Consider the following 27,962-nt stretch of genomic DNA (forward strand, 5'->3'; position numbering starts at 1 on the left):
TTATTAAGAAATAAAATAAAATAAATTATTTTATGTACTATTTTTTATTAATTTTTATTTAAATATTTATGTTATACAAATTTATATAAATTATTAATATAAAATTTATATCTTTAACGAAAGAATAATACTATATATTATAAATAATTTGTTTTTCTCAAAATTATGAGTCAGTGAAAACATTTTATTAGTCTGTAACGTAATGAAAAAGTATTTATTTTAATTTTTACAGTTATTTAATATTAAAAGTTAAAATAAATATTAGTTTATAAAATAAAAAACTAACGAAGAGTTTCAAAATTCCAATAAATAAATATTCATTTGGCGGCAAAAAAGCAATAACTTTTGTGGTTATTTCTGCATGTCTCGGTGGAGGAGGGGATCGGCCGAATATTTGAGGAGCTCTGCACCCATAAAATATATATATATATAATGGTATTTATTGTCTAATTTTAATCTCTAATTTTTACATAAATAATTTTAAATAAAATTATATTAATATTTAATGGATGATGAATAATAAATATATTATATACTTTATAATCACCGACGGTTACTGTAGAATTATTATTTAATGATTTAAATTTATTTTTTATATTTTAATTAATTTTTTTCTATGAAATAATTTATGTATTACAAGTATAAATTATAATTTTAAAAAATTATTTTTATAATTTATTTATATTCAAATATTTTTTAAAGGAATTTAAAATATAAATTTTTTTGTTAATTATTATTTTTATTTAGTTTATTAAATTGATTATATATTTTTACTATAGTTTATTTGTTAAATATTTTTTAAAATAAATAATAATAATATTTCTATTTTTTACTTATATATTTATGATAAAATTTTATTATAACTATTTATTTTTATTTAATAATTTTAAATGTATTTATATATAAATATTTAATTTATTAATAATATTTATAATAAATTTTTATTTTTATCAAGATATTTCTGTGTACGGTTTTAAAACACTGGTATATATACACATGTACATTAAAAATGACAAATATTATCGTCTAATTTTTATTGTTTACAAAACATTTTCCAATTTGCATTTTTATGGAATATTTTCTTGTACAATATTTGCAGTGGTTTAGATTTAAGGGTGACTGAAATCTGTTTCATGTTTCCCTCATAGTGAAATCCCCTCTGTTAAAAAGAAAAAAAAAAAAAAAAAACTAGTGAATGCTATGTTTATGAAAATAATTTATTTGTGTTGCTGACGAGAAAAATAATATTTCAAAAAAAAAAGTTGAGAAAAAGAGAGGTCCTTCGCAATTTATCAAAAGGAAAGAAAGGCGAAGCAGAGGAGAAGAAGAGGCGAATGGCAGATCGCAGGGAAGATTCGAATTCCAAAACGGCATCTCCTCCGGTGGACCGTCTCGTTCGGGTGTATGCCGACGGAATCTATGATCTCTTCCACTTTGGCCACGCTCGTTCCCTCGAGCAAGCCAAGAAATCGTATGCTTCATTTCCCACCTTCGCTTTAATCTTACCCCTCACACAATCACTATTATTTGATCCTTTGCATTTGAGATCTGATTAATAAAACAAAATTGTAGATTTCATATTAACAAATTAATATTAGCAAATAAAAAGGAGTTTCTTCGAGGTTCCATTCCCAAACACTTCTCTTACATTGGAATTTTAGATTTCCGAATACATACTTGCTGGTTGGGTGCTGCAATGATGAAGTCACCCACAAATACAAAGGCAAAACTGTTATGACAGAGGCCGAACGATACGAATCCCTGCGCCACTGCAAGTATGATTGTTTCTTCAGAAACTTGTTGCTTCTGCTTTTTTATTATTTGAATTTGAATTCACTTTCGTTTTGAGACCAGATGGGTTGACGAAGTTATTCCTGATGCTCCTTGGGTTACCAATCAAGAGTTTCTTGACAAGCACAATATTGACTATGTAGCTCATGACTCTCTTCCGTAAGCATAATTTCCTAGCATGACAACATCAACATGTGCATCTAGTTACTTGCCTCTATTCATTTCCTTGCATATGTATGCATATAATGGTAATATAATCATCTCTTTTGCACTTGTCAACCCGTGGTCCACAGTTATGCTGATGCAAGTGGTGCTGCCAATGATGTTTATGAATTTGTATGTATGAGATTTTTTATTTTTAAATTTTTTTCATTGTTACTTTTATCTTGTCACTTACACCATGTGCCTTGCAATTTAATTTCCAGGTTAAATCTGTTGGGAGGTTTAAGGAAACAAAGCGGACTGAAGGAATATCTACATCAGATATTATAATGAGGATTGTCAAAGACTATAACCAATATGTGCTGCGGAACTTGGATCGTGGGTACTCAAGAAAAGAGCTTGGTGTCAGCTATGTGAAGGCATGGTTTTGGCATAGATCTCTTTTGATGTATTCTACTTTAAAATTTAACAGGATACCTCTTTAAGTGCACTGTTTGTGCTTTATATTCACATTTATCTTGTTGTTCCTTTGGTGAATGCCCTTGTCTCTTGTGGTTGTCATTTTCTTTATCATAAACAGGAAAAGCGACTGAGAGTAAATAGAAGGTTGAAAACATTACAAGAGAAAGTAAAGGAACATCAAGAAAAGGTTGGTGAAAAGGTATGTATACTGCTGTTACATATCGTTTACTTAATCTAGTTGAATTAATAATAGCTGAAGGTAAAATCTTTTCAATTATATGGGATGAAGGGATTGTAGAATGAGAAACACATGTAAATTATGATGTAATGTAATGGTTGGTTGAGGTAGGAACTGAGAATGCCAGCTAAAGTGGTTTAAAAATTTTCATAGGTTTCAAACTGTCATGGGATGTTGGACACTGCTACTGTTTTTTGGGTTCAATGGTTTACGTTTACAGTTCTGTCAAAGTATGGGATTTGAGGAATTTCAAGGGCTTTTTCAAGGACACAAACATGATGCGATTGAGTAAAATTGACAAAACTTTTAATAACCCAATCTGAATTGACATCTGTGGTTATGTCATTTTAATTGTTCTTTTGAACCAACCAGGTGTTTCATTTTAATTCAGAAGCATGAGGTCATCACAGTATCAAATTTGTTGAATATAGCTTTCCGTGAAATCCATTCCTCGTATTGTGATAAATTTCAGTATATAATTCTGTTTTTACATCTTCTATATTTTTTTATAATTAAGCATAGTAGCTTCATATGTCTTGTTGCTGTATACTTGCTATTGTAATTGATGAGAAAATATTGCTCTGAATTTATACCTTTTTTTGTCACACCTTCACTGTTGGTTATAATAGATCACATTTCCACTGTTTACGAGTAATAGTATGATTTATCGCCATTAAACTGATATCAATCAGTCGATGTTTGCTTTGCTACAATCTTTTTCCCTAAGATTTAGTAAGCTCAAATTAATTGTTGGCTAACATTAAATATCTTGTCCCCACATTGAGAAGATACTAGTGAGTGAAAAAGCTATGGACTGGGTCAACTGTAGTTATATTGTAAAAGAAGAGAATTGATACTGTTTTCGCATTTTTTTGTAGAATAGTTTTTAAAAGCAGTATTAGAAAGTATATTTTTTAAATTTATGTATTTGCTAAATATGGATCTGGGTGAAAAGGAGATCTTGTCTTTAATTGAAGTGTTGAAAACTTTTCTGGGTTTTCATTGTATATAGCAGTGTAGATGAGGCTAAGTTTTAAAATAGATATGCTTTGGATTGAGGAATTTATCATGGAGATGTTTCCTTTAGCAAGCAAAGTGAGAAAGTTTTTCTTTTACATAATAAGGCAATGCTTGTAGTGGTATCAACATGAGCATTCTCCATTCAACATTTATGTATACTTAGTAGTGTCATATGCTTTTAAAAATTATCTGAGTTATTTTTATGGAATTATGGTAGATATACATATCTTTGTGTGCTTTATCTAGATCCAAATTGTTGCAAAGACTGCTGGTATGCATCGAAATGAGTGGGTGGAAAATGCTGACCGTTGGGTCGCTGGATTTCTGGAAATGTTTGAAGAAGGTTGCCACAAGATGGTGAGCTAATTTATGCCAAAAAATAAGACTGTGTAACTCTTCTGATGTATTTGAACTACTTGTTAACTTGTCTCTTTTTTCCCCCCGAATTTTTGTTTCCGCTTGGATCTATATCAGGGAACGGCAATTAGGGATCGAATTCAAGAGAAGTTAAGGGGTCAGCAGTCAAGTGATGGCCCATTTCTTCTACGAAATGACAAGGATGACGATGATGATGAGTATTATTATGATGAAGAGGATGATAGCGATGAAGAGTATTTTGAAGAATATTATGACGATGATGAGCTTAATCCCCAAAATAACGGAAAAGATGAGATCACAAAGTAGGTATACTTTGGTGAAGTTGTTGGGTTCTCGGCAGTGTGTCAATAGCAACAGTCCATGCAATTTCTGTAATATTCTATGCATTATCTTGGATAGTGGAACATGCTTCGGAGTTGCAGAAGGGAACTTTCGTTTTGCTGGTGTGGTCAAAATTCTTCGTGTGGAATGTTGGTATACATGCAAGTGTTGTTTGTGCATATGCTTGGTAAGACGACCTGCCCTGAACTTGTGTTTGTGATTAGTCATGTCCGTGACTTAATTTTAGATGGGTTAAATACTACTATTTTCTTTTTTTTATTTACTTTTGGGCTCTAAATCTTGATCATCTTGTCACTCGCTTGCTTCCATAGAGTTTGCCTTCATGTTTCATCCATAGTGATTTGAGAGAGTACCTGGATTGTCTTGGTGCAAGATGCCCCCAATGTTATGTTACTTAGGATGCTTACGACTATGCTTCACAAATAAAATAGCTACTTACAAAGCAAAATGTATCGTTTGAGTTATTTTGGAACATTAAGAAATACTTTCAATGAAGGCCGGCCAATTGGTAAATTCGTGCAGGACTAATCTTGTAATCGTTGCATTTAAGACTCACTTAAACTTCTAGTCTTGAACCATAAAATCCTTCTACAGAATTTCATAAATTAAATGGGAATTAGGATTTAAAGTAGACGATTCATTAGGACCATTAGAAAATGTCCTTAACCAAAAAATTCCAGGTGCATGGTGATCTTATTTTCCCATCTTAAAGTAATGGAGAATGCAACTCGGAAAACGAGCGATTGTAGATGGGGAGAGCGTAGCCGGTGGGAGAGTTGCTTATTGTAACTAGTGAGTTTTAGTGATTAATTAAAAAATATATATATTCGTATATTGTATGACCGTTTTTATATTTTATAAATTTAAAACAATTTTATTATTAATAATAAAATTCCATCATATGAAATGAGATTAATTTTTAAAATATTAAAGCTAACAAATTATGAAATAAAAGTTCAATAGAAAAGCAGTCACATCATATAATGAGAAAAATAAAATAGTTTCTCAAAATAATATTTCTTAAAATAGTTCTTAAAAATTGATCTCATTTAAGAATAAAGATTTAAATTTAATTTATAAAGTCAGCTCGGTAATCTATCGAAAACAAATCCCGAATTATAAAATTAAGAGGTATGCAGATCGATTGGTTTAGTCGTTGGAACAGTGTGAGGTATTTATAGACGCATGAAAAAAGCTGCAGATCCATACAAATCTGGGTTGGTTTGTCTTCGAGCTTGAAAGGTGCATGTCTTTTAATCCAAATTTAAGTTGCGTTTACTCTATTTCCGTTCTAAAATAAAAATAAATTTACTTAGTAATAATAGTAAGAGAACGAGTAAATGTTGGTTGGTGGTTTAACAGATTTATAATCTAATAGTCTTTAATCCGATGGCGCACTTAAAGTTTTGGCACCTAAGGACCTTTTTAACTTATTCGCATCAGTCAATTTTAGAAGAGTAAAACACTTGAATAAATTAAAATGGATAGCTTTAGTTTACTTATTTTTTGCTGCCAAAACTAAACTACACTACCCAATCAAAAATAAGTTAATTTAGTTTGGTTAATTGAATTTGAAATATATTTTTATTTTTAAAAATTAGAATAAAAAGTTACACGCTTATTTTTGCTCTTGATAGATTTTCATAAATTTTGATAAAATACTAGCTATTTAATGTTTATCAGAAACCAAACAACAGAAAATCTTCATATAATCTTATCTTACTAAAATAATTGTTTTATCTTAAGATGCAGTCATTGATGGTCATGGTAACGCTGAGTAAGTGAATAATGTTTTTTGGTACTACTAAAGAGAATATCTATCTCTCTTTTATATTTAATATATACTTTCAAAATGTTTGTATATATAAAAAAATAATATGCAATATCACACTAACTTTTAATAGTTTAAAAAAAGAAAAAACCTGAACAGTAAATAGAAGATATGACAATGAGTGGCATAATTGTACTTGGATAATTGGATGGGTAGCTAGAGTAGACGTTGATACTACTTTGAATAGCTTTGGGGAAGGAAAATGGAAACTGAGTCTTCCTACCCGACGGCTTATTATTCCTCCCGCACTATGGAGTTGGTAAAATTATAATGAGGGCTGTTTCCACATTCTACATCACAAAGGGACATGCTGACACAAACCACAGAGGTACGAAGCAAGTCAACATACGTAAAACAATTTGTAAGACAAACAAAGTGTAGCCATGCCTTGTAAGTTGTAACCCACATACCGGATCCAACATAATTGAACTTAAATTCTCAATTCAAATTAAAAAACAAATACATAGATAAAAAAAAAAAGATAAAAAAAAGGCATAGCTCGACAAGGAAACCCCAAAAAGATAAAAAAAAAAAAAAAAGAGCTGAAAAAGTATACTAGAAATATAGTATTTCACATAGGTTGGTCAACAAGTTAGCACCTAATTATCTGCTTTATGTCACTCTCAATCTGGGCCTGCGCCTAACCTAACCCCGTTCGTATTGGAAGGGAGGGAGCAGAATCAAGAAGAAGTAGTTGGGAAAAAACGCCCTCCATGATCCATGAATAGCCCACCCTGTTGAGTAACATTTGGAGGCGTTGGGTTGCTTAGTCTCTGAAAAAACGTGTTGTCTCCACCTTCTCCATAGGTGGGATGCTGGTTTTGATACAGCTGTTGATGCTCAAGAGAAGGGGCTAACATAAGCCCACTTGGGTTCACGGGAAGAGGACGCGACCCAAAACCGAAAGCCATGTTAGGCAAAGTAGGCGTAGATGGTGCGGTTGGACCTCCGGTGAATTGTTGCACCATGGCCCGAAAATTTGTGGTGTCGGTGTTGAGCAAAGTGGTGGGAGTTCGCCTGGAAGCCCGGGAACGGCGTCTGATGGGCTTGGAGACTCGGCCTTCTGGGCTTAACTGGGCCTGCGTGGGCGTTCCGGTGGTTGTGACGGCTGTAGCGTCGGCCGGGAGCACTTCAGCTTGGAAGTTTTGTTGATAGAAATGGAGCCACTCGTTATTACTATTATTATTGTTTGGGTCAGCCATGGTGATGGTATCACCCATCCACTGGATCCTGCAAGAGAGATTTTGGTTGTTTGGTAGGAAAAGAAGGAAAGAAATTTGTTTTGTGATGGGTTATTTATGGGCGTTTCAAATTTCTTCCTTCTTCCATGTGCTCACCCCTGTCATAGTCATACTTAGCAACTTCAATATCCTAGCCCTTCATTTTGGACTACGTGGCATTATGCCATATAAGAGATGGTTAATAGTATATTAATAAAAATAATTAGGTGCTTTAATGATCTTATTCAATTAAAATTAGAAACTCACGCCATGAAAAATGATGTTTATTAAAAAATATTTAGAGTAAATTTGACAAAGATAGTGTAAAATTGTATAATTTCACCGGTGATGGGCCCAACAGCATTGGGATGAAATGATGGACATTGAAATGAATCCCTTAGGAGTCTTCGATCCACGTTTGTTGTGATTGCCATCATTCCACACTTCAAATCCCAAATTCCAACCCAACTTCTCTGCAAGAAACTGCTCAGTACCTTCCTCAAAAACAATACAAATAAGTCAATTTTATGATTCATATTCTACCACATGCTTACCACCTTCCTTTATTGCCGTTGACCTCTTCAAACATATCAACTCATTTCACAGTACTATTTATTCTAAATCATATCTCCGCAAGAAAAACGCCCTTCTGAAAACAGTGGGACATATCCATCTATGTCAAGTCTGTGAATCACAACTCTAATATTTTCTCCTATTTAGTTGCAAGCATAAACAATAACACACACTCTAAAATGTTCAACCTAAACGTGGAGCAAATTAAGGAATTCAAAACTCTACTTTTTATTTATTTTAACAATTATTATGTGAGATACAGATTGTTTGCAAGTTCTGGTTCAAAAACTTGTCAAGGTGACTATTTTTTCTTTTACCTTTACAAAAAAATGTGCAAACTATATATTATTTTGGTTTTTACAATTATTTATAAGAAAACGTTTTGATGTGAGTTGACATAAATTTAGAATTAAGCCTAAAGTCTAATGGTTTCAACGGAAATGTAAAAATTTTCTTATGTTAAAAAGTTGGAACATCCACCACGAATGGTCCGAAGCTAGACCCAATACTCCACTCACTTAAGTGAATGCTTATTTAAATAAAACAAGTTAAACATATCATTATCCTTATTAGCATTTTCCCTATTTTCACATGTGGTACGAACTTTCCTTTGGTTAAAATTTTCCATCAATCTCATCATTCATTCAAATTTATACAGTTCAACATTTTTATGCCCCGTGGATAATTTTACCAACCATTTTACTTGAATGATAGCTTAAAATTTTGACTTATACTTTTAGCTTCTTTATCGTAATTAAAATCTAATTTAGTTTTTTTTAATATTTTTATCAATTGTAATTTTCTAATTATTTAAAATTTACATTTTTTTAATTAATTTTTATCTACCAAACCTCTCAAATTCTCATTTTTGTCCGAATAATTAAGGATTTAAAATAAATATGAAATGAAAAATGATTTAAGCAATTCATAGTTAGAATCTATTCTGAAATTTTAAAAAATTAATAACAGTCAAATAAGAATTTCGAAGAGAGAACATTTTCAATTTTCTAATATTTTGGATAGAATTTTTTATTTTGCTCGACGAGCTTTAAGTATAACAGAGTTTAAAATAGTTTGAATAGTCTAATTTGCAATTTCTTTTTAGCAAAAATCGATTATTTTAAAGCTTTTAAAGAAAGGTAATTGACGAAATAATCTGCCCAAAATAATTAAAAATATTAAATTTGGATAAAATTTATTAAAAAACTAAATCACATATTAATTATAATATTAAAATTATGTTTCAAAAGCCAAACTAATTAATTTAGTTGCGATCAATTCCTTGATAATTACATATATATTTTTAACATTACATGATTTACGAAGTAATAAATAAATACAAAATAACAAAAAATTAATCAAATTGATTTACTATAATTAATTTTGTCCTTCCTCATATATTAAGTTATATAAACCGATAATTTGCTCCGTTTAATGGTTTTCTATATGTATTGCCATATTGGGGGTAATTTTTTCAAAACAATTGTAAAAAATAAAGAGTTAAATTGTTTCAGTTGAAAATACATGAGCAAATTTCCGCAGCTTTATAATTTGAGGTGATCTTGAAATTAGATAAAAAGAATATGGAAACTGTTAGTGTATTTTTTGAAATTTATGATTTGAATCGATAGAAAAAGATGAAAAAATTGCAAAGAACAGAAAGAGGCATGGAAGGAGTCTAAGGAAAACGTGTGAGTGAAGTGCAGGAGAAGGAAAGAGAAAGAACGTAAAATGGAGAATCGTGGGAGAAATGGAAGGATCATAAAGTTGGTGAGTCACAAATTGCAGTTGGCGGGTAATAATCGTGAGATAACAATTTCTAAAAATCGAAAAACCTTTCGAGTTTCGTTTATGAATTAATTATCTGAATCAAATGAACCCTAACCCTTGTTCCAATCAAATATCCTCATTGTGACACCCTTTCTCTTTTATTAATAATATTATAATAATAATAACAATAATCAAATCAAAATATAATACATTATGGCGTTTGGGCATTTGATGCTGTGATTGGAACAGTTTTGCCAAAGAGTTTCCTTGGATGGAAAAGAGAGGTGATGGCGCCGATGCTGATCTTCGAATTGATACCGATAATGCGCCAGATCAGGTGACTCCAAACATTTTCTTCAGAATTTGGTCTGTATAATCGTAATGAACTTTAATCTGCCACTGATTCCTGTTATGATTCGAGATCTTGCTGTTTTTGTGTCGGTAGCAGTGCACAACAATCTACTTGTTTGCCAATTAATTAGATTAATAATGTTTTACGTGTATAAAGTATTAGTTTGATAGACTAAAGTATTTAATTATCATACCATGCCATCACGAAAATAATACTAGCAGGTTCATCTCTGAAATTTATTTTGATGGCATGGCATTGTAGACATGTACTGGAGATGATAAAGGTGACAATGCCTTCTTGATTCCGCAGTCAAGACGACCTAATCTCTCCTCACTGCAAATACCAGCATGGTCATTAGATATTGCATTATCTACTTTTGCGAAGACGGATGGTCCTTCAGTTTCACTATCAAGTCCTGGTTCCGCAAGAGGACTCCCTCCAAGGCCAAATTCAGCCAAAGTCAGGTCTTCTATGAAAAGCTTACTTCCTCAGAGGAGCTTCAAGACAAGCACCTGTTCCCAGGATACTGAAAGGACAGGTCTCATAGTTCCTGATACTCCCCCATCAGAAGCTCCTTTGGATAAGCCTTCCACTTCAAGGTCTAAATCTCTTGATAACAAAGTCATCTTCTCCCCATCGAAAAAAGTGGCTCATTCATTACCAGTTACTCCAATTGCAACTTCAGGTGCAAATAGTGTACATGGAAGACATCTAGGGTGTGATTCTGGTTTAAGTGTATGTTTCCCTTGTTCATTTTTGTTTCAAGACCAAAGCAGCTACTTTTATACAGTACTCAGTGTTTTTAACATTTTGTAATTGAAAATTGTATGTTTTGCTTAAGATATGTTGCATTGATTAATGTTTTTTCGTATAGACAATGGAAGTTCAACAGCATATGACTCGATCACTTTCAGTCCCAGTTAATTGCAAAGCCACTAATTTAAGGGGTGCAAATTCTAGGAGCATGATTCGTGTAATTTCTGCAACACCACATCTTGAAACTGCTGGTGGAGCCTCAACTGGTGGTGCTTTGGTTCCAGAGATTGGTAATTCTTCAAAATACATGGAATTTACATATTTTCTTCTAAATGTCTCTTAAATTTCTTGATCAGCTATGCATGTAAATTGAGATGTTTTGTTGTTTTGACAAGCAACATCTATTTGATATTGAACACTAAACCATAAAATGAAATTAGCAACAATAGTATACAAGGGAAGAAAATAGAGGTTTCCTGGAGGTATAATCTGAAGAAAACCTTTTTATTTGATTTCCAGTGGACTCTCCAAATTAAAGAAAGAAATGATGATACTGAATGAAGTATGTTTATATTGATGTTAACTTGTAGTTTTGTTTTTCAAATTTGATCATAGGGCTTTTAATTACATATTGTCTTTTTCTGTGAGTTAGGGTTGCTTGGTAGTTAATCGAAGACTGGTTTATTTGGTAGCATGCATAGTTATCTTAGTCAATATACTATTTTAATTGACTTTCTTATCATGTTAACAATATGCTCAAATCCCTCCTCCTTTGTTTGCATTTTTTCACTCTATTCTTTCCTTTCCAGCCATTGAAGATGCTACTGAGGATATTCCAGAGGAAGAAGCAGTTTGTAGGATTTGTCTGGTGGAGCTTGGGGAAGGAGGGAATACTCTTCTGATGGAATGCAGTTGTAAAGGTGATCTTGCACTGGCTCACCAAGACTGTGCAGTAAAGTGGTTTACTATTAAAGGAAACAGGACCTGTGATGTCTGCAAGCAGGATGTCCAAAACCTCCCAGTAACACTGTTGAAAATTTATAACCCTCAAACTGCTGCCAGGCAGATATCAAATGTGACACAACAAGCAGATATAACTTATTGCAGGCAAGTTTAATTGCTTCAACCTGCTAGGTATTTTTCTGTTTTCAATTTCCACATAAACTGACATAGGAGAGACCTAAAAAATTCTTGTCATGTTTATTTGATAAACCTTGTGATCCAGACTTCGAGACCTACTAGAACATGTAAGGTTCAAAGGCCCCATGTATGATGTATCTCATTATTTTGGTTTATCTATGATATTAGGGATGGTTATAATATTGCATAAGGCAGTAGATCTTAATTATTTAAGGTTGTTTTTAATTAGCTGCAGCTTCAGTCTATTTGTTTGTATGGGTAGGTGGCAGTAAAGATGTGCTCATGGTATTGTTTGGCATCCTTTTTTTAATAATGATAAAGAAAGAATACAAGGGAATGATTACAAAGAAAAGATTTCCTCCTTTCACTTAAACGAAAGAAAAAGACAGAGCTGTCTATCCATTTTTAAGTTAATCGAGAGCTGAGCTCCAATGAGATGCCCTCAAAACAGTCATATCCTACATCAAGTCTAAGGACATTTCCGTTGAATATGCTGGAATTTCTTCTCCATCCTAAGACACCAAATGACAGTGTAAAATCACACTGCTGTAAAACTTTACCCTGCTTGCAACTGCCGAAAATTTTGAAGTTTATCAAGAGAACTGCTCCAGGTTATTGGCAACTGGGCTGTATATGAGTAGATATGCAATTGATTCTGAATTTGAGCAGCATATGCATCCCCCCTTTTTTTATAAACAAAGAATTTATTAAGAAAGAAATGAGAGGTCAAAAGCTTCAGGATAAGAAATCATCGAAAACTAAACTAGGAATGACAAGAAATAGAGAAAAACTGAGAACATGATAGATGTATCACAGCACACCAATCACTTTGTAGATCTACCAGAGACAACCCCCTTAAAAAGACATTTACATCACCTTGTTAGTCTATAAAACCCTGTGACAAATTGTCTGCGAATCACAATTTTTTCTAATTGTAATTTATTCTAGTTTTTCATGCATGACAGGATCTGGCATGATGTACCAGTTCTTATCTTGGTCAGCATGCTTGCTTACTTTTGCTTTCTAGAGCAACTACTGGTATGCTTTTCTTTGTACATACACTGAAGTTTATGGTAACTGGGTAACTGCTTCTTACATCAAATTATGATCCTAGGCCTAATGCATCCTACGGTCACAGTACCATCTGCATGAGAATGTTACCTCTGAAAGTTTATTTGACGAACTGTAGTTGTCAATGTCATCAGGTGGTCCAGAACATATAACCTCATCTACTGGGAATTTAACAACTTTTTCAGTTTACAGAAGTAGGAAATTTCTCTTTATTTGGGGGCATAAAGAACTTGGAACACGTAGTTAGTTAGTGCTGAAGGAGTGGCAAAATGTGCATTGTAATTTAGGCACTTGTAGGGCCAAATTCTAAACAAATGAATTTCTTTCCATCCTTTATTTTGTTCAAGTCACCCATTAATTCTTTCACAGAACACATTGTACCTGAGTGTGTTGTGAGGAATACAAGGGAGATGCTGTTTATTTGCTATTAGGTACTTACTGGAATGCCATATTTATCGACACAGTTTATATCAAGGCACTTTGATAATGCTGTATGTGTTTAATTTTTTTTTCTGGTTTTTATTTTTCTTTGTCAACATTTAACTGTTTTGTGCAAAATGTAAGTATGTCTGACACATTGATTTCTAGTTTACCAGGTTTCAGATTTGGGCCCCCGTGCTCTTGCCATTTCACTACCATTCTCCTGTGTTTTAGGTTTCCTTTCGTCTATGATTGCATCAACCATGGGTAAACTTGTCTCCTTCTATATTCCTTGGCATATCAAAGTCATTTCATATCTTAATGTCCTTGATTTGCACCTTTGATTTAATTTTTGCTGGCTTTTTTATTTTTGGTAATAAGCATGAGAAAATGAATGGCATTTGTGTATAATTGTCAAATATCTAAAAGTAGGTTAGAAAAATGATAGCAATATGCTCAATATACTTCCTGTTAGTGGGTGAAATTCATGTAGGTCTAACCTCCTATTTAATTAGTTCCATTTGTCAAGTAGATTACTGCACACTTGCAAGTTATGGTTAGTGGTGAGGATAATGGTAAAAATCGGTCATGAAATAGTAAAATGGAATAATGCAATGAGAAATGACAAATATTGGACTCAGTATGCATTTTAATAAGATAACAAGCAGATCATATCAACATCTAAATCATAATTATTTGGCCTCACGATTAAACCGCACGATTTGGAGTTATTAATGTCTTATTAACACAAGTACTTGCAGCAAATAATACTAAATATTGTTTAATAAATGTAAGATTCTCATGATGTATTTTGGTGGCAGTGATCAGGAGTTACGTATGGGCTTATGCTTGCTTCCAGTTTGCAATTCTTATCCTGTTTGCTCATGTATTTTATACTATTGTAAGATGATGTAGTTCCTGTCCTGACTCACTAAGATATTTGGGAGGGGGTTAAGAGCGAAAGAATATATATTTTGACATGCACCTTTTTTCTACTTTTGTAGCTCAATGTTAATGCAATTCTCTCCATTCTCCTTTCCTCATTCACTGGATTTGGGATTGCAATCAGTATGAATTCTCTCGTTATGGAATTTATTAGATGGAGAACAAGTAGGCAGATTCGATCCTCTGTTGAGAATGTTAACAGGACAGAGCAGCAGTACCCGTGATCACGTGCAACAACAGGGACAGGAAGATCAAGGACGACAGCATCAACAACAGCAAGAGCATCATCAATGACAGTAGCTCCTCCTGCAATAGCTGATACGACTGGTTTAGGGCAGTCTTTCCCCAACTATGAAGATATCTTTTATTATTCATTTTACTTAATTTTCTACGCTAGAAAGATAAGGATTTCCACTTGAAGGTGTAAACCAAGATTTTTGAGTGGACCCGTTAATCACACTTAAACACTACTTTCCTATTCTCTTTCCTTTCACTGATAAAATCAATCCCATTGACTTAATTTAACGCTGCCAATGAAAACGCCCTTTATTACTGGCGATTTGTCAAAACACAGTGCATAAGTTACTCACATTTAGTTGTTGACAGTTTAAGGTAATAACTTCTCCTTATGGCACATGAATTTCAGGTTGTGGTTAAAATTTATTAAATTGGCAAATGGAGGGGGTAAAACTGTGAGAAATTGACTATCTATCCTATCACAATATTGAAATTTGAGGTGTATCAAGTGAAAATAACAGATTAAAAAAAAGGAAGAGAAAAAAATGAAAAACGTGATAGATGATATGATATGAAAGGAAGAAAGAAATAAAGGAAAAATGAGATAAAAGAGAGAAAAATGTTATCCTTCTTTTTAGGTCAACAAGAAAAATATAATTGTTTTTTTTGTCAGAGCATGATCTTAATTGTTGAATAACAAAACCTACGGACAGCCAATTTTGTGCCCCATAGTGAACAATGTAAAAAGGAACAAAGGCCCAAGACGGGCCCAACTGATGCCGAGCAAAACATTGGAAAAAGACAGCACAAGCTCGCATCCGGCAAAGGTGGGATCAAACTTCAATCAGAACAGAGCCAACTTTAAACACAAGTACGAAACCGACTTGGCTAGCTTCGATCAACAACCCATTCATGAGCAGGGAGAAAACTTCTTTGACGTGTGATATATTCAATTGGAACAGCCTGCATCACCATTGTAGAATTGTATGTGGTTTACCGCACAAGATTCAGTAAAATAATAAAGACAATCACTAAATTGATTAAGGGTTATGAATAAAGGCTCTGAATTGAATAGTTATCTAAGGTAGGCTTCACTGCTACTATTCATTCCCCATCACACCCAATCAAGATAAAACCAATTTGATGAATCAAAATCAAGAACTGTTCATTACTTTTTGCATCAAACCTGAGGGTTTCTTAGAGGAAGAGCATGAAGAAAGATGAAGTCTATTTATTAAAGAATGTCTTGTATGGTATAAGACAAGCTCCTAGAGCATGGTACAGCAGAATAAATCAACATTTGCTGAGTAGTGGCTTCGGTAAAATTATCTGCTTCGTATGCAAAGAAATAAGAGACTAATCTTCTTATTGTGTCACCGTATGTGATGTGAATAGCCTTTTAATAACAGGTAGTATTGATGAACTTGTTACACAGCTCAAAATTGAGATGACCAAGTGTTTTCAAATGTCAGATTTTGGAGAGAGGGCATTTTTCCTCGGAATGGTGATTAAGCCGCGTGATCATGGCATTTTTATATGTCACTACAAGTAATCTACACAGATTCTAAAGAGTTCTTGCATGGACTGGCAACCCAATGTTCAATCCAATGAAATAGGAGGGAAAAAATTCTTACTTCTCAAAAAATTTTGCAAGTTATCCTACTCTTTAGTTAACACTTGAGCATAGCCAAGTTAATGTTAATTATCACAGGTTGCCTCTTTTGATCATAATGTTGTGATGTTGGCCTCTATAATTAGTTCAAAGTTAGGGCCCTCCAGAAAATGGCAAGAGAAGATGCGTAAACAATGTGCTTACTTTGAAGTTTATGAAGTGACCAACCAGGTTTGGAGGTACGTATAAAAGTTGTGAATACCATTCCAACAGGTGCAGTGTTGATTAGGAATTTATATTTATCATCGATTAAGGATTACGCTAACGTTAGGGGTGCATGTGCATGTGCGTGTGCGTGTGCGCATTTGTATATGGTTGATTGCTTGATGCTCTTTTCAATCATGTACGGAAATCGTGGAAAATTAAAAATATTGCATTGTTTCTCACCCTTTTAGACTTGCTATTTTATCAATTTGAAGCAAATAATGGGAATCAGAATTGTTGCTTATGGTGGTAACGGGAACAGCAGTGCCCTTCAATTTATCATCATTAATATTTTATTTTTTTAATGTCCTCTTACCCCTCATTAATATTTAATTTTTGAATGAAAAATATCATCCTTCTCTTCAAATAATCACTTCGGAAATCGACAGTTGGTTATAATTCAGAATCAATGTTGACTCATTTAGCACAGGATCACACTCAGCTCCATATTCTTATGTCCCATTGGCTCTCAAAATCCTAGCATATTAGGCAAACTTAGTGGAGCACATGATTTCTTCGATCACGCTATGGCTGAAATAGAACAAGCACACACGTGGTACGTGGCATGTGACACGAGAACACTTCGACACTTTTCACGTGCCACCACATAAGACTGTACCCTTGTTATTGCTTTAAATTTTATGCCTTTTTTTTTTTTTATTCCAAGTTGAAATACACAAAATCATTGAGCAATAGAAGGTAAATACCGACGCAGGAATCAATATGCTATTATGATATAACAACTTGCTGATGTGATATTCATTTTTTTAACAAATAATTGAAAATTTTGTGCGGAAAATGTAAGGACCCGATTAGTGCTGATGGAATTATCAAATATATGCCAACCCCAAAAAAAAATTGAGATAATATTTGCCATTTTAGCTTTTTTCATCATTGGATAGCTGCTTATAATAATCTGGGCTGATATGAAATGGTGAATTGGTAGAGTGCGTAGTAGTTGCTAGAGGAAAATGATCAACAGAGAGAACAAGGACTTGGTTAAAGAAAGGAAAATAGGGTAATTGAAAGTGCATTTTATGTATAAATTCAAGAAACAAAAAAAAGGTGTCTTTTTGTGAAATGAATTTGATCACGCGAAAGAAAAGGGAGCACATGTAAGACACAACGCAATAAGGGTGGTTACACAGAGAAAGTAAAACTAAGCTGGACTCGACCAAGTGGCCTAATTTCCAATTCGGGTAGTTTTCTACTTTAGAAGAGCAAACAATGGTAGCTACCAACTCATAGAAGGCACATGAAAATACAGATTGAGTTACTAAGGCATTGATTGATGCTGAATGCCGCAGGTACGCAACTGATGAAAAAGTTTTGGACATGTGTAACTCATTTCCCACATTCTCACTCAGTACACATAATTTTCAAGTTTAATTGTTTTCCTTCTTCCAACTCCAAATATATAAACACCCTTCAAATCCCTCTCTCTTCCCGTAATCAACTTCATGTATTTTCTCAGTGCTCCAAAATTTGAAAGTTTTTATCTTTGTTATCCATTACAGAGTTAATCCAGAGTTTGCCATAGTTACATTAATACATGAAGAGAAACTGCTTTATGGATCTTCGCCTTCATTCTTCATCTGCTTACTCACCTTCCCATCCTTCAATTTCAATGTAAGCAATGTGCAATTTTTCTTTTCAATATTTTTGTTATGATTCCCTTCACTATCTCATCAAACAAAGTGCAAGACTTTTGTAGGAATGGAACGTTGAACATACACCATAATAAACTTCACAATCGACGCCACTGCTTTTTTGACATAGCAGAACTTCAGGTAATATGCCCAGAGAGACACAGAACCAATTTGAATCATCCTAATTTAATAAGTTTATTTAACTGAATTATCCTTTCTTGAAGTACATTTATTTTCATCACTTATTGGTACTGATAAAGTTAGGAAAACAAAAAATTCTTCATTTTTAAGACATTCTAACAGTTTTCTTATAAAACAGATGAAAACTAAAGGAAGGGAGTATGTTTAGTAAATTTTTTTTGGAAATGATTAAATTCTGAGAGATAATTACTTATTTTTTAAAAACTCGCTCAAGTAACTACAAAAACAAGTGATTATTTATTTAAAATAAGCTGAAACAATATACATTTAATTTTTTCACTAAAACTAAAAAGGAGTTCATTCGGCATTTAGCTCACAAGAAGGAAGAAGAAGAAAACTTGTGAATGGAAAAGGGAATAAACTGATTAAGCAGTTTTGATTGGAAAGGATTGTTGAATTAAATGAAAGCATTGTAACGAAATGACTTATAACACGCAGGCAAGGGTGATAATATGGTCGGCAAGTCGAGAAATGGAGGAAAGCAGTGGCTTGCAATCTCAAGCATTGTTAATGTATGTCTCAAGAGGTCTTTCCATAAAGAAATCGCTTCAGAATTTCCTCCACAGGAGAAAGAAAAGGACTCAAAGTCACATCTCCATTGTAGCCCACAATGACAAAAAATTATTCAAAATATGAATTAATTAATCCTTGTCCTTTTCTGTGACAAGCAAACTCTATATATGAGTATAATATCCGGTTATGTTTTTCTTAAAAGAAAAAGGGCTCTCCTAACCCACTACAACACTTTTCTCATCGTAATTCAGATTTGCATGCATCACCAAAATATACGAGGGATATGGAAATAATTATGTCTTCTTAAATCACATTGTAACACTAAAGAATAAAACTAAAGATTGGCGGATCACGTTGACCTCAAAATGTGCATTTGCTTGTTGTGCACCTAAAATTAAAAAGACAATTTTTGGATGGACAAAGTTAGAGAATTAATATAATATTAGCCATTGAATAATTTTTTTATTCTCATTATTAATATTTCAAAATGGCAATTTCAATTAATTAATTTAATTACTAAAATACCTACATTAATTTACATTAAAATATTTAAAACTTACTGTTACCTAAAATGAATAGATTATTGTTTCAAACTAACATCTTAGTAAACTTCAAAAGCTAGTATATTGGTAAATTGTGTTTAATACTTTCTAGACAAATAAACTAAGTTAAATCATTACTACTGATCAACTTGTAAAAATTATTACAACTTATCTGTGGTTTTGAATTTAAGAGAAAGAGCTTTGCCTCGAATTTTGTTATTGGACCTATTATGTGAATGCATTCACTTCATCACGGTAGCATTAAAATGGGTTCATTAAATTTGGCCTAGTTTAATACCTTAATTAATTTTATAAAGTGATGAATATTTAAAAATAATTAGCTTAATTTTAGTCTTTAGAGATAAATTTAAATAGTAAAAAATTACTTATGATATTATTATTTGCTTAAATCTAATGAAACCGATTTAAAATTTGCACTCAAAGATAAAATCAGGTGTAAAAACAATCAGAAACGTGCGCATAGTCCGCGTATTTTTCCATTTGACTTGATTCCAATTTCAACACAACAGGAAACAAACTGCCAACTAAAACTAATGGATTTGTGACACACCAAAGTACAATTCAGCATATTTTTAACAGTTTTTCAAGACAAAGAAGAATAATCTTTGTGATCCATGGGGAATACGGTTTCTTATTGAAGAGTAGCGTAAGATTAACTAGAATTTTGACAAATTATAGTTGTAGATGATGGGTTCTTGAGATCTTCCAGGAAGGTTTTGAAAACGAAAGCTCCCTTAATATTATCACCCTGCATGCCCATGATTCTTTGATATAGTTTATTTAACCGGCTACTCATCTCCTCATCTTCCATCACCTTTAAAACACCTTCTTCAACATCCTTATGTCCAAGGCCATTGAGTTTTAGACCAACCCTCCAAACCTTAACAACATAGGCACAGTTCACGAACTGGTCTCCTGCCACTGGGTAGCACAGCAATTTCTTTTGGAACTGCAAAGCCTCCAATATGGAATTCCAGCCACAGTGTGTGAGATAACAAGCCACAGATTGATGTTGCAAAATCTGCGTTTGTGGTGCCCAAGAAACGACTCTGCCTATGCCTTGCTTCACAACCCTCTCCAAAAATCCAACTGGTAAGCCTTGGAGCCAAGTGGACCTCAAAACCCAAATAAAAGGTCTTGCTGAAGCCTCAAGTGCCAGTGCAAGATTTCTCAACTTTGCATCCCCAATAGGACTCACCCAACTACCGAATGAGATGTAAACAACCGAGTCGGGCTTCTGGTTTTCTAGCCACTTCATGCAGCTCAAATCTTCTTCCCAAAAGCTGATAGTTTTTGTTAACTGGTGCATGCATATAGGGCCTATGGGCAACACATGTGGACCACAGCCTTGTGAACCACACTTGTTGGCCATTTCATCAGGAAAGGAGTTCACGAGGACCCATTTAAGGTTGCTTGATCTCTCCATCGTTCTTTTCCAAAATTTAAATCTTGCTTTCCTTGCAGCATCTGTTCCAATAAGCCATGGCAGATCCTCAGTTGAAATTACAGGCAGCTCGGGTTCAAAGTGAATTTTTCCTTCGTATTGTGGAACTCCTGCCAACACACATGCCAATATCTTCAGCTATTGTCAATAAATTTTATTATTTTCAGATGATGTTTAAAGATTGATAATAATATTTTTCATAATTAATTTTTACTAAAAAAAGGACATACCGGGAAAAGGGAACAAAGTATTATTAACTTTATATTTTTCAAAGCAAATATACATTTGAATTGATATTTTAAATTGTAAATATTAATCAGTATTTTGAGATTATTAATTAAAAAAACTTTATTTCAATATAATTTTTAATGCATTTTGATGTGATTTTTTTAATAATTTTTTATTTACTGATTCCTAAAATAGTGTTGAAAAGATAGGAACAAGAACTTTTAACGAAAATTAACGATTACGATTTTAGTAATCTTTGAAATTAATTAAAAACAAAACACAGAGAACCAGCATGAATTTAAAGGCGGGGAGATAAAAGTCGAGCGCACAAGCATTTATTTTCTTCTTCGTTTGCAGCACAGGGTCCTGTCGATAGCAATTTGGCTGTTTGTTTAGCAATGTTACGCATTTATTAATGTTAAAAAAGATGGGAAAAAAGGTTTCTGAAAAGAGAAAATTAAAGCCATAGGGAGTGGGTAGAGGGTGCTACCAACATTTATTATCCCATACTTGCATTATAATGCCATTACCAACCGTCAAACCGGTTGGATTAAAAAAGACAGAATTCGACGTTTGAGAGATAAAAAAGAGAAGAGTTAAAATCTTAATAAAGAAATTAGAGAAGGAATGGAACGAACCGGTGTCAGAAATGAGGCCACGGAAGAGCATGTGAGGAATGGAAGCAATCAAGAGGTAGGAGGCAAGCATGGCGGGCCAAAACCCAGCAACAGGGATGGCACACGTGTGGGCCACTTCTATGGCCCAAGATGCCAACAAGTCAACAACCAAGCATGCCACGTCACCATCCTTTGCTAGCTTGCGAAGGAGGTGTTGTAGGTGTGTTGGCATAGTGTTTTCCATGGCCGATTCAATGGCAAAGAAATCTGGGCCCGTGTCCCCTTCCTGGGCCTGCCCATCTGGCAAAGCTACCCACTTGATGCCATGATCACTGTAGTCAGCATTAAGCAAAATCTGGCCATGAATGCATTGGGGAAGAACAATCACGGGCTCAAACCCGTGGCTGAGAAAGGCCCAGGCTAGCTTTTGCATGGGACTAACATGTCCCTGTGCGGGATACGGAACCAGAATGATCTTTGCCTTCTTCAAATGCTTCATAATCTCACTGTATCAGAACAATATTAATTTAACTACAAAGCCTGCACTCTTACTTTTCCCGTTCTCTATTTTTTGCATATAATTTTGGCTTTGAACCGTTTAAGCAACACTACATATTTATATATGACCAGCACCCAGTGAGCATGTGCCTCAAAAGGGTTTATTCTATTGGCTACATGCTGCCATATTGCTACTCTATGATTTTTTTATTATTTTTTATATTAGTTATGCTGAGGTGTGGTTTAAGGAAAAATGTCCATGCATGATTATTGAATTTCTCTTGTTCTAGGAGACGATGATAATCAAACCAAAAAAAAAAAAAAAACTGTTGTGAAGGACACCATTTATATTCATCATCAACTCCTTTTGTTTTCTTTACATATTGTCCTCCACCGGGTAAGAAGAGAAAATTCAATGATCATAACATTTCTTCTTAAATCTCACTTCAGCTTACTTTTGCATGTGTAGCACCCAAAAGGAATTTTGGTCGTTGTATTATTGTTTGAAAAATTTGTATCGTCAATTTTAAAGGAGTTAATACCAGATTCAAATTTTAATTACTTTAGCCATTTTACAAAGTAAAATTTAAATAGTAAATGGAGGATTTCACTCTTTACAACGGAAGTTGTATTTTAGAGGAAAAACATGTAAAACTATAATTGTTGATAAAAAATATAGATATTAAATTTTTTAATTTTATTATTTATTTTACATTTTTTATTACAGTATTAATAATTAAATTTTAATTAATTATTATAATTTATCATTTTTTAACCAGTTGTTTTAGGGTAAGTGTAATGTTCATATTTAATAGTTGTTTAAGATCTCTAATTCTTCCTCTTTTAAGTAGTTTAATAAAAATTTATTATGTAATATTTTAGATAAATACGAAAATATTTAAGTACATGATATATGAATTTAGAATTTTTACCGTCTTAATAAGAATTAAGATTAGATAGTATGAAAGGCAGAGGCGAGTTGGATAAAAATGAAGGAAAAGAGTAGAAGAAAAGGAAAAAGGAGATTGGTGGAAGGAAAAGAAAGAAAGGGAAGAAACACAGAAAAAAGATAAAAGATGAAAAAGTAAAAGAATTAAGAGAACGAAAAGAATAATTTTGTTTTCATTTAAATGAATATAAATTCATTTAAATAAAAATAAAACTATAAATTATAACTCAGTAATTATATTAAAATTGAATCGTATCTTATCTTTTACTTTAGTTGAAATTTTTATGGCAAATATTATTGCACAAATCTTTTTTTTTTTGTATTTTCAAAGAAAAAAAATTAATATATAATCTCTTTGAAACTATAGTAAATATGAAAATAATACATAATTTTTTTTTATAGAAGGAATTGTAGATGATCTATCTCATGATTGGATAGATAAATATTTTAAATTCTGCGATTATTTTTTAATAAAGGTCGTTGAATTTCAAAGACTTATTACGTAAAATCTTATTTTTTTTATAATTAAGTTTATAAATACATTATTTTTAATAAGATTATTATTTTTTATTTATTCATTCACTATTCTATATTATTTCAAATAAAATTAAATATTTATTATTATTATTATCATTATTTTTTTAAAATATTTAAAATATTATTTTATAATTAGATAAAATTAAAAAAATACTTTTTAATACCTACTTTCGTTATTTTATATATATATATATATATATAAATGAATAGTAAATAAAATATTAAAAATAAAATTTTTATATAATTTTTTATCAAACCACTATTTATCTATTGTATTTTATTATATTTTTATGTAAATAGTTCTCGACAAATGACAGAGAATCCGTTTTTCATGTCTCATATATATTAAATTTGTACACTAGGTAATGTTCATGGATGTAAAATCGTGCACTACGTGGATGGAATATTTGGTGGGCTCAAATTTAAAAATTAAGGTATAAAAGGAACTGTCACTTTTTTTAAGGGGAGTTCATATCACTTGGTGTTATTTTAATACACCAACAATTTATGTACCAAAAGAATACACGAACATAAAATCTAATTTACAAAAACTATATATATTTTCAATAATACCAATACAATTCATGTGCACAAGAGTTGATTTTATTCTCTCTCTCCATTTTACAAAAGATATTTAGGACTCTACTCTTAAATTTAAAAAGATATTATATACACTCTAAATTGTATGATGTGATTCTTCTAATATCTTAAAAATTAAAAAATTATATTTTCTTAAATAAATCACTAATATTACTATTTATTATTATAAAATTAATAATTATAATTATTTCATGTATAAAAAAGTATAAATTCTTACATAATACCATAGAATTTACTGTTACAAAATATCTTATGTAAATTGTTTAAGGTTAAAATTTCAAACATTTTCCTTTATTTTCAAGACAAAATTGTCTATGGGCAGCATATTACAGTTTTTGAAAAGAAACCTAACCTTACCTCAATAATCAAATAAGGATATAGCTGGCTTTATATAATTGTAAACCTGTTTTTAAAATTAAATATAAGGAATCTATTGACAAATGTTAAATGTAAAAAGAAATGTAATATTTTATAAAAGAATTTTGTATTATGACGATGCTGTGGGAAGATCAGCAAAACAGATAACCCTTGCCTCCAATTATAATATAATAATTCATTTGGTTGTTCTGCACGTACGCACAGATAACGCAAAAACCAACCACAAAACTTATGTTAGGCATCAATCCATTTTGCAAACTGTACTCTCTTTTCTCTTAAATTTATATTCCTCCGCTTTATAGTTACAGCTTTCCAGATTATAAAAGGGCTTTCCAAAGAAACGTGCAATATAATAACAACTTGCATTTTATCATCACTATTATCACAATAATTTTTGTTAACGTTAATATTTAAAATTGAGCTTAAACATAAAATATATTTCTATATATGAAAAGAGAGAAAAAAAAGTGTAAAATAAAAACATTAGCATGACAGAAAAAGATAAAATAAAATAAGTTATAAAAAATTTGAGTAAAATTAACACTGTCCCTGTTCTGTACATATTTAGTAATGACAATCAGACATTTTGTTCTAGACCAACCCAACACTTGATTCAGCCACAGTTGGATTGAAGTCCACCATTTAACAGAGTCCACCTCATCTCAAAGGTTTATTTTTCAGAATAAGCATCTAAACAAGTTCAAGCTCAATTACAGAAGCAAATCTTTTCAGTTGGAATATGTACTGATATGAGCGTAGAGTACTTAATTTCCACCCTCTCCCTTCACCGAAACAATGAAATGGCTCCATCTGTGGGGAAAGATTAGTGAGGTCCGTTTCATTCAAATGTGGGTAACAATACTTTTGAGTTTTATTATTGGAACATCTTTTTTCAACACATACAATACTGTGTAATATATATATATTCCTTTTTATCAGATTCAATATTAAAAAAGTGAAAACACCATTGGGTGTGTTTCTAGAAAGCACTCACGAAACATTTATGCAAGACAAATAGTCCGTACAAGTTTGGCAAGAGATATGATGATGGTTTAGAGAGGGTAGACCAATGAAATGAGGGGGTGCCATTAATGTAAAGAAAGTGCGTACGCCATGTGCGCAAGAAGACATAAGAGAAGGGGTGTTTCATGGATCATGCATGCTTGAGCCTTTGAGGTGATTCTATATAATTTGTAAGTGCTGCCTGAAACGATAACATTATGGAGTTGTTTTTTTATACTGTTTCTTAGTGGAAATTTGCCGGAATGGTGAATTGGCAGTGGGAATGTGAAAGCATTTGCTGTTATCATGCAATCAACTCTACATTGTGGGACCCCTTCATTCTCTTAATGCCCCCCCCCCCCCCCCACTTTTCACTATTGCGTACGCGTGCTCAAAAACGTATGCACATAATTTAAGAATATTTCTCTTATTTTTATATCAATTATAAAAGATAATTTATGTGATGACCCTTTTTTCAACTAAATGGAAAAGAACGTAAACAGAGAGAACAAGAAAACGTAAGTTCTATCTATCTCTTTGTTCGATTAGGTATCAATTTAAATGAATTTTTGTTTTTTCTAGTTTTAGTTTGCGAATTTTCATTCAGATTCTTAACGTGGATTATCTAGGGTGAATATGTTAAGAGTTCTGTAACAAATACAAGTAAATTGGGAATTTGTGCACAAATTTCGTTATATTGTTTGCGTAAACCAAAGACTGACACAACATACGTAATGAAGCATGGATGAACAACGATGTTTTTCAATTTGTCTAGTAACCGGTTATAATTTCACATTCACTTTCAAAATACTTAAAATTTGATTTGGACTAAGATCAAATCCTTACGGACTGAAAATAACCGGAGTGAAATTCTCACGCTCAAGTCAATTTATTAGGTGGGGTTGAGGTGAAAACAGTGACTAAAATTCTTTTATTTCAGTAGGATATGCATGTTTAGGTTTTCTTCTCTCTTTGCCGTGAAATGCAATATAGGACTTTGGTACCAAATTTACAGGAGTAACATGCTCTATAATATTTAACGTATGTACTTTCGCTTCACATTTCAACCCATTCAAATATATCAAAAGAAATTATCTAATTTGGAAATGGATTAGATGAGGTCATAATTTGGTGTAGCCATTTAATTATCAAATTGGCAACGTTGAATGAAGATCGGATAGTTCAGATTTTGAGTTGATGTTTCCAATGATAGAAGACTTGGTTGAAATTTGATGACTGTCTCGACTGCAACAGAGTATGATAACACCTAATCCAAGTTCAATTAAATTTTTCTATTTTTATTTTTATCAATTCCAAACAAAGGTTAGTTCAAAATTTTCTACTTCACATGTTTTTCAATAATTTACAAAATTTAGACACGATAAAAGGTGAAGCAATTGAGTGAATATGTATCCATAAATAGAGGGACGTCCTCCTTATATGGTGCCGCAAATAACTTAACCTTCGGCTTTGATGAACGTGGCTCCCCATATCTACGAATAAGGTTACTGTGAGCTCTCGCAAAAGCTCAAAAGTTTTTCTTTCTATGTTTTTGGGTCAAGCAAAACCAAAATCCGTTTTGGTTAGTTCATTTTTTTTTTCTTCCTTGATATTAAATCAAACTGATCCACAGATACATTCTTTAGGTATTTACATGAGCATGACCAGGATGTTGATGTTGACATGGTACCTCCCTCCCGCCCCACTAAACCTCAATGTTATTAAGGCTTTGTTAAAGAGTTTATACGGAGATGAAAGGAAATGATTTAAAAGATAAGAGAAAAGGGGAGAAGAGAGAGAGAAAGATGATTTTAAAAAAATCTTTTAATTTAAAAAATTTAAAAACATGAATTTATAAAAATTTTCCCTCACATTTAAAAAAAAAAAAAACTGTCAAACAAGTATTACTGGCAAACAACCATTCCCGTTTTCTTCTAAAATTAATTTTAAAAGAAAAACATAAAAATGTATATGAAAAAACTTACATTAAACATTCCAATACACTGGTGAAAAAAGCTATTTTAAATATTTGTAAAGAAAAAGAAAACTAAGCGCTGGATTTAAAAATCGTGGATGCTGCTTTCAGAGATCCGATAGACGGAGGGAAGCTCAACGTATTCAAGATTTAGCCAATAAAGACAAATAAACAGAATGTATATTTCCAAAAGATAATAATATTACTAATAAAGGACTTGGGAG

General features: G+C 32.4%; 4 protein-coding genes across 8 annotated transcripts; 2 read left to right on the plus strand and 2 right to left on the minus strand.

Moving 5' to 3' along the window:
* The first annotated feature begins 1,222 nt into the window (after positions 1-1,222).
* On the plus strand, positions 1,223-4,918 carry LOC113846090 (choline-phosphate cytidylyltransferase 2-like). 3 transcript variants are annotated; one of them, XM_027473968.1, is made up of 9 exons: positions 1,223-1,471; positions 1,662-1,775; positions 1,855-1,950; positions 2,085-2,127; positions 2,217-2,357; positions 2,390-2,401; positions 2,534-2,602; positions 3,920-4,030; positions 4,148-4,498. In XM_027473968.1, exons 1-9 carry the CDS (start codon positions 1,335-1,337, stop codon positions 4,355-4,357), a joined length of 933 nt encoding a protein of 310 aa, XP_027329769.1. In that variant the 5' UTR covers positions 1,223-1,334; the 3' UTR covers positions 4,358-4,498. The 3 variants fall into 3 exon arrangements, with proteins under 3 accessions (XP_027329769.1, XP_027329768.1, XP_027329767.1); XM_027473967.1 differs by lacking the exon at positions 2,390-2,401 and having other exon boundaries at positions 2,217-2,372; positions 4,148-4,615; XM_027473966.1 differs by lacking the exon at positions 2,390-2,401 and having other exon boundaries at positions 1,233-1,471; positions 2,217-2,372; positions 2,534-2,614; positions 4,148-4,918.
* Positions 4,919-6,354: 1,436 nt separating this feature from the next.
* On the minus strand, positions 6,355-7,488 carry LOC113847855. Its single transcript, XM_027477155.1, has one exon. It carries the CDS (start codon positions 7,442-7,444, stop codon positions 6,905-6,907), a length of 540 nt encoding a protein of 179 aa, XP_027332956.1. The 5' UTR covers positions 7,445-7,488; the 3' UTR covers positions 6,355-6,904.
* Positions 7,489-9,702: 2,214 nt separating this feature from the next.
* Positions 9,703-14,899, plus strand: LOC113847591 (E3 ubiquitin-protein ligase MARCH11-like). Of its 3 annotated transcripts, XM_027476788.1 has the most exons (9): positions 9,703-9,787; positions 10,037-10,124; positions 10,401-10,874; positions 11,014-11,185; positions 11,705-12,002; positions 13,001-13,073; positions 13,703-13,793; positions 14,348-14,427; positions 14,531-14,899. In XM_027476788.1, exons 2-9 carry the CDS (start codon positions 10,059-10,061, stop codon positions 14,693-14,695), a joined length of 1,419 nt encoding a protein of 472 aa, XP_027332589.1. In that variant the 5' UTR covers positions 9,703-9,787; positions 10,037-10,058; the 3' UTR covers positions 14,696-14,899. The 3 variants fall into 3 exon arrangements, 2 of the variants coding, with proteins under 2 accessions (XP_027332589.1, XP_027332590.1); XR_003501782.1 differs by lacking the exon at positions 9,703-9,787 and having other exon boundaries at positions 9,984-10,124; positions 13,695-13,793; positions 14,531-14,578; XM_027476789.1 differs by lacking the exons at positions 9,703-9,787; positions 13,703-13,793; positions 14,531-14,899 and having other exon boundaries at positions 9,984-10,124; positions 14,348-14,426.
* A 5,263-nt stretch (positions 14,900-20,162) lies between these two features.
* LOC113874614 (UDP-glycosyltransferase 82A1) lies at positions 20,163-22,298 on the minus strand. Its single transcript, XM_027512831.1, has 2 exons — positions 21,821-22,298; positions 20,163-21,064 (listed from the first exon to the last, which is right to left on the minus strand). Exons 1-2 carry the CDS (start codon positions 22,296-22,298, stop codon positions 20,163-20,165), a joined length of 1,380 nt encoding a protein of 459 aa, XP_027368632.1.
* Positions 22,299-27,962: the final 5,664 nt, after the last annotated feature.

This window comes from Abrus precatorius, unplaced genomic scaffold (assembly GCF_003935025.1).
Source record: "Abrus precatorius isolate BTA unplaced genomic scaffold, Abrus_2018 Scaffold8, whole genome shotgun sequence".
Lineage (NCBI taxonomy): Eukaryota > Viridiplantae > Streptophyta > Magnoliopsida > Fabales > Fabaceae > Abrus > Abrus precatorius.